Source organism: Lissotriton helveticus, chromosome 3_1 (assembly GCF_964261635.1).
Source record: "Lissotriton helveticus chromosome 3_1, aLisHel1.1, whole genome shotgun sequence".
In the NCBI taxonomy this organism is placed as follows: Eukaryota; Metazoa; Chordata; class Amphibia; order Caudata; family Salamandridae; genus Lissotriton; species Lissotriton helveticus.
The window spans coordinates 588788524-588801250 of record NC_136061.1 but is presented as its reverse complement, the minus strand read 5'-3'; the positions used below and the strand labels follow the sequence as shown (position 1 = coordinate 588801250).

General features: G+C 47.4%; 1 protein-coding gene across 1 annotated transcript in view; it reads right to left on the bottom strand.

Moving 5' to 3' along the window:
* UNC80 (unc-80 subunit of NALCN channel complex) overlaps positions 1-12727 on the bottom strand; it is a 2761828-nt gene that overhangs the window by 978933 nt on the left and 1770168 nt on the right. Inside the window, exon 45 of the mRNA XM_078680564.1 lies at positions 764-902. Within this exon, the coding sequence (XP_078536690.1) occupies positions 764-902 (139 nt within the window). The remainder of the gene's footprint in view (positions 1-763; positions 903-12727) is intronic.

Sequence of the window (12727 nt, the reverse complement as noted above, 5' to 3'; positions counted from 1 at the left end):
CTGGATCGGGACTGGGGCCAGGATCAGTTCCGAGGTAGGAGACTGAGACCGCGACCTTGAAGTATTCTGAAGTCTGCGTGACTTCTCTTGTGGAGAGTGGCATGAAAAAAGCGGAGCCATTCTTGTGGTTCTTTTACTTCGACTTACCTGAGAACCTGAAGTGTGATGACAACCTCTTTCAGAAGCGGCCTTGCGAACTTGAATGCATCCATGTTCACAACTTTGACCAGCCTTCCGAGCCTTCAAATGGTGCTCGATGATGTAGGGCTAGCCATTGCAGTCCCAGGTGGCCTTCGGATTCCTCTGAGTACAGTCATCACAAGGCTTCAAGTCATGTGGATAACCCAAACAATAGAGACAGACCTTGTGGGGTTCATCACTGATATCTGTTTGTGGCAGTCCCTGCACCGTTTAAAACATGCCGTTTTACGTGGAGACCTGACCCTTGTACACTGGAATATTTTGAACATTTTCTGAAAAATGAAGTCTGTCAGGTGACAGAGATGGAGGAAGAAAGCTCCGGATCCACATAGGAAAGGAACTGATATCAACGTATGGAGGTGTTGGTTATATTACAGTGATGTCACTTCTGGGGTTCGAGGGACCTGACATGCAGCAGCACGACACCCACCTACTAGCGCGCAAGGAGATTGCTGGGAAAAAATCTGTGGAACCAGTCTGGTTCCTGCGGGTATTCATAAGGTGAGGAATGTGCTTAGAAACATGCTTGGTTAAAACAGACATAAAAGATATATGTTAGTACCCAATGATTTGAGGGGCCTTCCCACTTTCACAAGTTCCAAGATATCCAGAATGTCAGGTGTATCTCCCTCCAAGGATTGCAGCAGGTCAAATAGGCACTGTGCTGATACTCCTTTGCATGACCCATTGCTTGCAGCATCCTGTATAACGAGAAAAAAGAGTACCAAGTTAAAGTTTCTCCAGATCAAACATGTACGCAAGGCTTTTCTTTTCCTATCAAGTTTGTTTGCCGTTTGGCTACCTACAAGTTAATTTCAAAGTGAACGTAATTAAAACTATGTAATTTATTTTATTGGTATATACAAAGACATTTTCGTAAAACGATGCATTGGATATTAAAAGGAAAACGTGCCAAATGAATTTTGATTTAATGTATACAACAGAAACTAGATCGAAAGCATATTGTATCCACATTTACAAATGTGACCCTGTATGGATTATTTTAGAAATACATTTCACCCCCAACAATCATTTCCAAAGTGATCCAATATCAAGGTATAACTAATGAGAACCTCCTTAATTTGACACATTGTCAATGTAGCAAGCCTTGTAAAACAATCTTCGCAGAGCTCATACCACAATTGCACAATATTTCTAGTATGGAGAGAAGCAGCTGAAGCAAGCAACTTTACAAGTTACATAGGGATTAGCAGATATTCTGATGAATGTTAGGGTAATGAATTACTTTACCATCTGTTTGTTCATGCTGCCTCTAACATAATCTCTATATGGATTGGTTGATAATATATGATTATTTGCTGTTTGCAAAGTATGTTTTCAGTATACAAAAAATATCGGTTAATTCTTAACTTTTTTAGATTCCTAAAATTCTAATTGGCTTTACTAGCAAATCTGCACTATTGTTGTAATTAGACCCACAGCTAAACTACAAAGCTGACAACAGTCTTCATAAGTCAAAACTAAAGGACAACTTGTTTACCTTCGGTAATGCGTTATCCGGTAGAGACCCAGTCTAGCCGCAGATACCTTACTTTAGAATTTTTCCAGGTGCCAGACTAGATCCGGGAAATAGTCCAGCAGAACCTCTATCTATAGGTTGAGGGCATTGTGCGACTCCATAACGATGTCGTACACCGAAAGTGATGTCGACGGAGTCCATATAAGCGCTTCTCCGACACGTTGACATCAGTTTCTTCTGTGACCAATTTCGATGCCAAAATGCGGAGCAGCCATAGAAACTGGCTATGGAAATAGTGTGCCAAAAAGATAGATACATTTTTCAATTAACCACTACCAACGGTAACATACTATATAATACTTTCAAGGAAATGATCTTTTAGGTAAGAAGCAAATTCTCCAAAGAGACAGGAGCCATCAAAGGGCATGTCTAGGAGGTTAGCCTGGACATCCCCTGAAAAACCGGATGTTCTCAGTCAGGTGTGGCAACAAACTGCCACTGTCAGGGAAATGGCTCTACCCAGCGAGTCCGTTGTATCCAAGCCACATCTGATGGCAACTTAGCTGCATCCCTCCCATCTGATATAGCTTGGGAGATTAGAGCCCAGTCTTACTCCGAGACTCCGGGCATCACTTGCAATACTGTATCCCATATGGAATAGCCCAAGAGGCATGTAGTGTTCACTGACCGCAATGCAAGGCTGGAGGAAGAAAACAAAATTCATACTGAAATTTTCAAGCCACTTGGATTCCATGTCCAGGGGTGCAGAAGGGAACGCGCCACGAGAAGTGGAAGCTTGAACCACCAAGCTTTGGGTGGTGGGGTGGGATGTGAGGAAAAGGGAGTCGGCCAGTGCAGGGCGATGGCGGCAGGCGATCGTCCTATTCACAGGAGCCACTGTGCTGGGTTTGGACCATGTCCCCAGAGGGACGTCTGTCAAGCGCTCAATGAAAAGCAGTAGGGGTTCCAAACTCGAGACTCCAGGCTGCAGGACCTCCGTCAAGACCTTCGTCTTGACCGCCACAGTAGGAAGCTGCAGGTCAAGGCCCCGGGAACCGTGTTCCCTCTCCAGTATATGGAGGCTGACTTGGGGATCCGTTTTGTGCTCCTGCGCGGACAGCTCGATGATTGTGAGATTGCTATTTTAAACACAACTGCCCACAACATAGATGAGCCTGCCTTCTACCAAGCTATATAGGACCTAATTTCCACAGAGTACCACTTATATGGCTGGGTGACTTTAGCAGTGTTCTCGACCCCATACTGGACAGGCATCCCCCCAGACCAGGCACGAAGCCTCGCATGAGTGACAAATTACAGGCAATGATGAGTGAAATAGGCTTACTGGACATCTGGAGGGCAAGACACCCAACACAGAGGATCTTTACATGCTTCTTCCCCACACACAACACGCATAGTAGGCTTGATAGGGTGCTAGTGCCAAGCATTCTGGACGTGGAGGTGACCCACTTGGCTCAACTTCTATTGGACCATGCTCTTGTGTGCTCTGTAGTGCGGTGGAAAGCCCCCTTTCAGGTGCAGGATGCCCTTTGACATACTGGAGGACAAGGAGGGAATGGCAACACTTTCCCAGGCACTCTCGGACTATATGACCCTTAACTGCACGGATTGGGAGGCGATGAGATCGGTGGTGCAGGGAGTTGGCATGGGGCTCACTTGTGGAGTTTGTCATCAGTTGCAGAGGGAGTTGAGGGACAAGGAGGATGCCCTGACAGAGACCCAGACTGGCGACCAGGAACACCCTACCACATATGCCCTAGAACATGCGATGCACAAACAGATTAGTGACATCATGGACAGGCTGGACAAATTCACGCTCACTTGGTCCGGCCATCGGCTTCATGCAGAGGGCAACAAGTCGGGTTGTCTACTGGCCTGGATTTTGCGCAGGGAGAAGGCACCCCCATTAACAACTTGCTTGCGTAATTCAGCGGTCGACATGGTACACTTCAGAGAAGGCATACTGGAAGTGTTCCAGCAGCACTTGCAGAAGGTTTACACCGCGGACCCATCTGTCTGGGCCGACTGATACGTCCCGTTCCTGGGGGGGGTTTAAAATTGATGTGCCTACCACTCGGGGCACTGCATGAGCTGCCCAGGGAAAAAGTGCCGGGGTGAATGGCGTCCTGACTGAATATTACCAGGCCTCCTCGGAACAGGTAGTGCAACTGTTATTGCAAGTATATAACGAGGTGTTTGAGCAAGGACTCTTACCCCCTTCCCTCCATGAAGGGGAAATATGCACGCTCTTGAAACAGGGGAGAGACTGTTGTGACTCCGCAGCGTACCACCCGCTCACTATTATAAACGCTAATGTTAAAATACTATGTAAGGTACTGGCCAGGCAACTGGCCTCGCACATGTCTCAGCTCATCCATGAGGATCAGTGTGGCTTTATCCCCCAACACGGGCATGAATGTTCAATGCCTATCGCATGTCATGCTACAGACAAGAAACGAGGAACTGGCGTTGGTGTCCATTGACCTTGAGAAGGCGTTTGACACCTTTGGATTGGGGATATCTTCAGGAGGTCCTCAGGGCGGCGGGCTTTGGCCTGCTGTTTTGTCGGTGGGTCAAACTTTTCTATACAGAGCCGTGTGTTTGAGTTTGAGTGGAGTAATGGATGTTGCATGGAACGTGGCAGGGCAGCCCACTGTCCCCGTTACTCCTTGCTTTGGCCATCAAACCCATGGTGGTATGGGCCCGACGTGAGCATGAACAGTGGGGAGAGCTCTCGTTTAATATCGTTCCATGTGGTGGTCCCGCAATTATTACGGCTTCTGGATGAGTTCGCCAACTACTCTGGCTTGCAACTCAATAGACGCAAGACCCTGCTCTTTCCATTAGCGGGAATGGCCGTGCTGCCGCCGGAGCGCCTTCCGAGGTTTGGTTTGCGCTGGGAGACTGAACACTTGTGATATCTGGGCATACAGGCTGCTCTCGCGGATTCACAGTTGCTACAGCTGAACGTGACTTGGGTGATTGATTCCTTGAAGCAGTTGGTGGCCTTCTGGAAAACCGTACCGCTCTCTCTTATGGGAAGAATAGCGGTGTCTAGGATGGTTATTCTTCTGCGTTGTTTGTATGTGCTCCAAAACTCACTGTGCAGCATCCCCATGAGGGTGTTCAGGCAGCTTACTTAGTACTGGTGTCCCTCTACTGGGCAGGTCGACGTAGCAGAGTGGCCTTGCATGTCCTAATGAGACGGTATGAAGAGGGGGCCTGGAAGCCCCCAGACGGGATTTAAATTACTACGCAGTACACCTGTAATATGCGATCCAGTGGCTGGATGAGGGAGACAACTGTGAAAAACGATTGATTGGAGGATGTGTCCAGCCAGATAGACTGCCATGGTTCTGCTGGAGGGGTGGGCACCTTATGCCTTATGTGGTCAAATAGACCGCAAATGTGTGGCAAGCTTTTGTGGAGAGCGTACTTAGGCAGGCGCCATTTCGTCTGGAACTAAATGTATGGTCTCTCACCCCTGTACGAAAAATTATGGAAAACATGTTGTTTCAGGCATGGAGGGAGGAAGGTTGTCAAGTCTGAACGCCTGCGTAGGGTTTGGGAGGGAGCAGGACAATGGCGCTCCAGCAGATAATAGGTGACTGGGAGGTAGTCGATTTCTACACAATTGTTAACGGTGCAGCCAGTGTAGAGGAAGACCCTAAACCTCTGTGTGAGTTAAGGGCAAGAGCCCTTAACACTGGAATATGTACAAAAGATACTGCGAACATGTTTAGGAATAAACAGTATTGATACAGCAAAATTACATAAAAGCAAGTTGACACCGGTGGTACAATAAACAGGTTGTTTATATAGATGGTATTCTTCAGAATGAACAAACAGCGCCAGCCATTGTTTTTTCATTCTGAAGAATATCATCTATATAAACAACCTGTTTATTGTACCACCGGTGTCAACTTGCTTTAATGTAATTTCGCTGTATCAATACTGTTTATTCCTAAACGTGTGCGAAGTATCTTTTGTACAAGGTTGTCAAGTGTTGGTAGACCTGTGCCTGCATGAGACCTTCCTTTCATATGAACAGGCATGTGAGGGATTTGATCTTGGTCAAGGCCAATACCTTCAGCATGCTGGCCTCACGGACTTGGCTAGGGTGACATGGCTCACGTATCCTAACACTCCCCAGACAACACAAACACTTGACATAATGCTTACATGTGGGAGGGGGCATTGACTGGTCTCTTTATTATATAGGGTCATGATGGCCGACTCTGTGGGTTCTACACCCAGGGCACAGGCCGCTTGGGCTGGGGACTTGTTGACACCCATGGGCAACAAGACATGGAAAACAGTGTGCACTCTAACTCACACTGGATCTTGCAATGCATGCTTTAAATTAATATGCTTTAATTACCTGCACCGCATGTACATGACCCATACAAGACTGTGTCACATTGACCCGGACCGCTCTGCTGTTTGCCCTTGATGTGGAATGGAAGGGGCGGACTTTCTGCATTTAGCTTTGGGGTGTTCCGAGGTGCACCAATTCTGGACGCATGCGGTTGAGCGGGTAAAGGGAACTGGCCTTTGGGTGGAGCCTACCCCACTGCACTGCCTACTGGGGCACATTCCTAGGCCTAGAAAATGCAAGATGACATCTTAGTTGTTGCAATTACTACTGGTTCAAGTGAGACGAAGGATCGCAATAGTATGGATGGGAAGGAGCTCCCCCTCAGTGGATGACTGGTTGAGGAGAGTGCATCAGTGGTGACCTGCAGAGAAGGTTCACATGAAGGCTGGCAGGAGGGATGAAAAACTAGAGGAAGATCTCATTACGTGGAGAGAGCTCTGCAGGGACCTCCTAACAACTGAGGTGGCTGAGCGTGAGCTTAATTCGGATGCGAGCAGCAGTGAGACTGAGAAGGAAGAGTGTGGCTGCCATTGGTGTGATTATCCCTAATCCCCTAGTCATACAGCTCTTAGGGCCCGATTCACAGAACTAACTTAAGACAAAATCCTAAACTTACTACCATTTTGGTATTCACGGAGGCACTTACTCATTTCAATATTCACAGAAGTTAGGAGTCCTACCGAAAGTCTTAAAGTTTTGGTTGTTCTCAGTTTAGGAGTCCTAACTTTACTATTCCTAAACTGAGAAAAATCCTAACTTTAAGACTTTCGCTATAAACAGAAGGCATTTAGGAGTCCTAAAGTTAGGAGTCCTAACTTTACTACTCCTAAACTGGGAAAAATCCTAACTTTAAGACTTTCGGTATTCACAGAAGGCATTTAGGAGTCCTAAAGTTAGGAGTCCTAACTTCTGTGAATACCAAAATGAGTAAGTGCCTTCTGTGAATACCAAAATGCTAGTAAGTTTAGGATTTTGTCTTAAGTTAGTTTTGTGAATCGGGCCCTTTGTATTTGAAATTGTCTTTCTCTACTGTCTTTTTTTCAATGTAACTTGTTCACGGATCCAATCAGACCGCCTGCTCGTAAATGTGCAATCACTGTGCTATTATTGCAAAATAAAAATAAAAAGTTTAATAAAAAATGTTTCCTATTCTTTCTTAACAGCAATATATAAAGATCAGTGATACACATATTCCTACATTTCCCTTAATTCAAGAGAACCATTTGGTAGAGTTAAAATTAAGTCAATATTTACATCCCCTATGCCCTTATCAAGTAGAAACCAAAGTCTTCAAAGCAGTGTTGTAGTGCTTTAAGATCCTCATCCAGTCTGCAGGACTGTATATATCCATCATATTAGAATATGTTGTTTAGCTAGCTGCAACTTTCTGTCTTTTGCCTAGAGGATGTACATTGAGTATCTTCTAACAGTCAGTTCCAGAACCTTGTGTAAGTCCATTATTCATGTTCGGTCCCTTAGGAAACATTACATGGAGGTTTTTGATCTGCTTGATGACAGTTCGTTAGACCTGTTGTTCATTATGGAGTCCTGGCTTGACTCTATGTCAGACCCCGTTGTTACCCTTGCCATACCTGAGGGGTATAAGATTGTAGGGTGGACCACCCAGAAGGAAGGGGGGGAGGGGCTGGGAGGCCATTTTCTATAAGGAGGAATGGGATTTACGCAGGGGTGATGTGACCTTATGGGGAGGCTGCGAGGCCCTTGATTTTAGTATTCGTTTTTCAGACCATTTTACTTTGGAAGGTTCTTTGCTCTATAGGCCCCCTGGTCTGGTGGGACCTTTCATAAAGGCTTGTGGGGATACTATAGTTCCCATGCCACTGAGATTCTTCCATTACATTGTCTTAGGGCATCTCAATATTCATCTTGACCAGGCTGAGGCAAAGGGCACCTGGGATTTCCTGGACATTCTTCATTTGGCCCAGCTGGACCAGCGGGTTAGTTCCCCTACCCATCAGGCTGGCCGTATACTAGACCCAATTTGTTCTAACTTCCCCATCTCAATCAGTCACCGATGCCCGGATTTCTGGTCTTACCACTTCATGACATACTTTTCATGCGACGTGATGAATGCTGAGTTCTTGACGCGTTCATTTTGCAAACCTGCCTTTGGAAGAATTGACCCTGGTGCGTTCAATCGAGTCTTGGAAACCTCTAGACCTTGATGGCCTTACCAGTTGGGTTTCTAATGCAGTTGACATACTCACTCCACAGTGCTCTCCTAGGCTGTCTAGGGAATCTCCTTCTAAACCCTGGTTCAGCCAGGAACTTAAAGCACTCAAACACAAAGGTAAGATTCTTGCGCGAGCGTGGCGTCACAGTGATTACTGCCCCACAGCTAAGCTGAAGCTCAGAAACAAACAGAAGGACTATTATGGGGCCATAACTTAAGCCAAAAGGCAATTCTATTTAAACCGTATTGACTCTGCTAAAAACAACGCTAAAGTAATCTTTGCGATTGTTCAGAGCTTTACATCTCACTTGGCTCAAGCTAGCGTGTCATCCACCACTGTCTACTGGTGCGACACCCTTTCGAATTTCTTTGTGGAAAAGATTTGCACTATTCAGGTGGCACTCTCATTTGGTGGCAATGGGACTGAGGCAATTGGTCGGTCTTCACCTGCCGGTGCTGAACATCGCTTGAATGTTTTTAAGCCTGTGGACTTGCTGACTCTCTTAAAATTCTCAAGAGTTTAAAATCTGGCTCACTTTCGGATCCTTGCCCTTCTAGACTGCTAGCAGCAGCATAGAAGATCAATGCAGAGGTGAACAGCATTATCAACTTGTCTCTCCAGATAGGCACTGTCAGGAAATGTCCCAGCAGTGTGGAAACAAGCCAAGATCTTGCCACTCCTAAAAAAAACATCACTAGACCCTCTTAATCAGGGGAAATAACGGCCTATCTTTCTTCTGACTGGCTTGGCCACAAACAACTAGCGCATTTGTTGAGAGGGAGGGTACTCTGTATCCAGCACAGTCTGGGTTCCAGCCCGCCCATAGTACCAAATTGGTCCTAGTGAAGGTCGTTGAGGCTATTCAGGGGTGTCTGGACGCCAGGGGGAGAGCAGCATTGAATCTGCTTGACCTCTCGGTGGCGTTCGACATGGTCCCGCATTCTCTTCTTCTCACGAGACTCATCAGGATCGAGGTGTCAGGTATGGCATGGAACTGGCTTAGATCCTTCTTGGCGGGGCGGGCCCAGCAGATTTGGATTCCTCCATCCTCCTCCTCTCTACAGCCTGTGACAACGGGAGTCCCCCAGGGGTCCTCCCTTTGCCCCCTTCTCTTTAACATCTATATGACTCCTTTAGTCTATCTGGCCGAGAGTCTGGAGGGTTAAGGTGATGGCTTATGCCGATGACACCCAGCTGCTATTTACGTGGGACGATAGTGATGAGTCAGTCTCCTCGGTTCACCACTGTCTATCATCCATTTTTAAATGCTTAGCGGCGGCGCATTTAAAATATAATGAGGAGAAGTCAGAGATTCTCCTTTACTGTAAATTTCCGCCCAACTTTCGGGAATCTCTTTGGCCTCCTGAGTTTCCCCAGGCAGCAGGAGAAATGGTCACATGTGCACTCATTTTATCCCGATTAGACTATACTAATGCTCGTTATATGGGCATTCCGGGCTACTTGTTGGAAAAGCTCCAGGTGGTCCAAAAATACGACAGCCAGACTTCTTCTGGGCATTTCTGCCAGGAACAGCGTGCGACATCACCTGCGCTGTCTGCATTGGCTGCCTGTGGTGGAACGGGTGAAGTTTAAAGCACTGGTTTTGGCTCTCTGAGCTCTGAAATTGCCTCGGCCCATCCTACCTTCAAAAACGGTTCTCTTTTTATGTACCAGCTAGACAGTTGCTCTCTTCATTCGTCCGCCTTGTTCAGGTTCCCCGATTCAAATATCAGAGAACAGGTGGTAGTTCGTTGGCAAGAAAGGCCGCTGTTGCCTGGAATGCGCTGCCCCTCGCCATCTGTAACAATCAAGACCTAGCAGTATTCAAGAAAAACATGAAAACACACCTTTTTGTTTAAACAGACACTCTCACCCTTCTTAAAGGCTTCGCACCGGGACACTCGTGAGTATCCGTGCGCGCTACAAATTAAAATAACATAACATTAGGACTCAATCCCAAATCCGCAAGTGGCCAGAAATTGCCATGTTAAATGTAGGAACGTGTACTCTCAGCGCATTTGCACTATTTCTGTGGATCTATTTTATGTAGTAAGTTGAATGTAGAATAGTTCACCATCTATGTTTCATATGTATTAAACTAATTCAACTATAAATGGACACTGTTTTAGTGAATCCATGAGTACTGGCCCATTGATCATTGATATTTATAGAGTTAAGTCAGTTTTCAGGGGTGTGGCAGTGTCCACGACCGCCACCAAGATGGCTACACTCTTGTGAGGTTCCAACAGCCTGAACCAGACTTCAACCGCTGCCAAAACTGTTTGCAGCACATTTTGTGAGCCATGCAGCACTAGCGGGCGACCTGGAGGAGCTGTGTTGTTGCGGAGTGGAGGTACAGTGAGGGGAGTGAAGAGCGGGTGACACCGCCTCAGACGCTCGCGGCAACAGGGTCCACAGGCGAGCGTTCGGCAGGGATCACCTGGTCCTGTGGAGGCACGGCTCCTCTCCCCCCCACTTGGATCCACCCAGTGGGACTACGGACTGCGTTAACGGCTGCCTGTCGGTATGATCCCCAGGAAGGGGAGGGCGACAGCTGCCGAGGCCTGAATTGCGGCACCTTGTGGGCTGGTGCGGGCCAGGCTGTGCGGCAGCCGTGCCAGGGAACCAGGTGGGAGTCTTGCCGGAGATGCCCTGACAAGGAAGGGCGAGAGACTACCTGCGATTGTGGGCCGAGCACGGAGACGGGCCAGAGGCGGTGAGTGCTACGCCCGTGTGTCAGCCCCAATCAGCCCAAAATACAAGCCTCTCCATTGGGCAATAGTGGACACCATCTTGCGTGGTGGGGTTCAGGAGGCCTACATTAACATATACCTGGCTGGCTGGGAACCTGGTGCCATAAAGGAGACCTACCAGAGCAGCACACTGTTGGCGGGCAGCCATTTGAAAAAGTGCTGGTGTTGCCCAGTTTCCTCGTGTTCTGCCCAGTTTGGCCTGTGTCTGCGGGGAGTACATTGCCCTCTGCCACACCCATTGGGCCAGTAAACTCTTAGACTGAAACAGGGGATTTGATCCTGCTTTTATTGGTGACCCTGCTTTGGCTGCAAGCCAACAACAAGTGGAAATGGTCAAGACAGACCCCTGGGCGATACAGCGCTTCCTTGTAAAGTTGTTGCAACACTTCAAACCACTTTGCCCCTTGGTTCTGCAGCCGTCATTTATCAGAATTACACCATGGGCCGCACTGATACCCAACAAGCAGCGACGGCTCATGTTTGACTGCACAAAACGCACAGAGGGCCTCAGTACCCACTCCGACACAGACAAGCCAACGGACAGTGGTCTAGATGTTACCACCTTTAGCATCATGGCAACTATAATTGCCAAACTCAAGTCGGGCTGCAGAGCAATTGACGCCCGCTTTGACACACTTGCAGGCCACATTGACAGGCTGATTGAGCAGCTGGATGGCCTTGGGGTCCGCTTGGAGGTCATGGAGAAAAGGATCTCCGACCTGGAGGACACCTCCACCACAATGCAGAAGCGGTTGGACAAAATAGAGCTTGTGCTACAGCAGATGGTCATAAAAAAAGAGGAACTTGAAGCCAGGTCTCCCCGAAACAATATACACATTTCGGGAATTGCAGAGACTACCAACATGGGGCGCCCTGTGGACTTCCTGGAGCAACTCTTGACAGACCTCTTTGATCACTCAAGCTTCCCTACCACTTTTGCAGTGGCACGGGCGCACCGATTGCTGGGTCCTAGACCCCCAGAGGACCCCCAGCCATGGTACATAATAGCGCGCCTCCTCAACTACAGGGACAGGAATACCGCCCTCCAATTGGCATGTGACACCAAGACTTGATGAGCGCTGTGTTTTGCGAGCCTTCCGCCGGTGCATCTGAGTTTTCTACTGTATGAAGACAGTGCCTTTTGTTCTGTAATTGGTTCACAATGCTATTCTCTATTAGCGGTTGCTTACAATCTGCATTGTATAACTAACTTCAGATGGGCCGTCGGTGGCCGAGTTGCTGTTGCATCCTCATGGTGATCACCAAATGCTGTGTATTGGGATTTTTCTTATTTTCTTTTTTTTCTTATTTCACTTGGGTTTCTCCTGATGAGTGTTGGGGGAAGGATACTTGGGAAATTGTTTGTTTTTGTTAGAAGTCCAATTGTCTTTTATTGGCTTGAGCTACACCACATATCACCGATTGCATGCCCTACTTGTTCGCCTATTATTTCAGGATGCCCACAGTTACCGCAATGACCAGAATAATTGATCTCTCTGTTATATCATGGAACATTCATAGCATTAACAACGCGTAGAAAGGAAAGCAGGTACTCTCATATCCAAATAGACACAATACCGAAATTGCTTTCTTACAAGAGACCCACCTATCCCCCCTTACTGATCCTGCTTTTGCCAAACAATAGGGCTCCCATCAATACTTCTCATGTTATAGTTCCTATTCACGAGGCACCTGCATC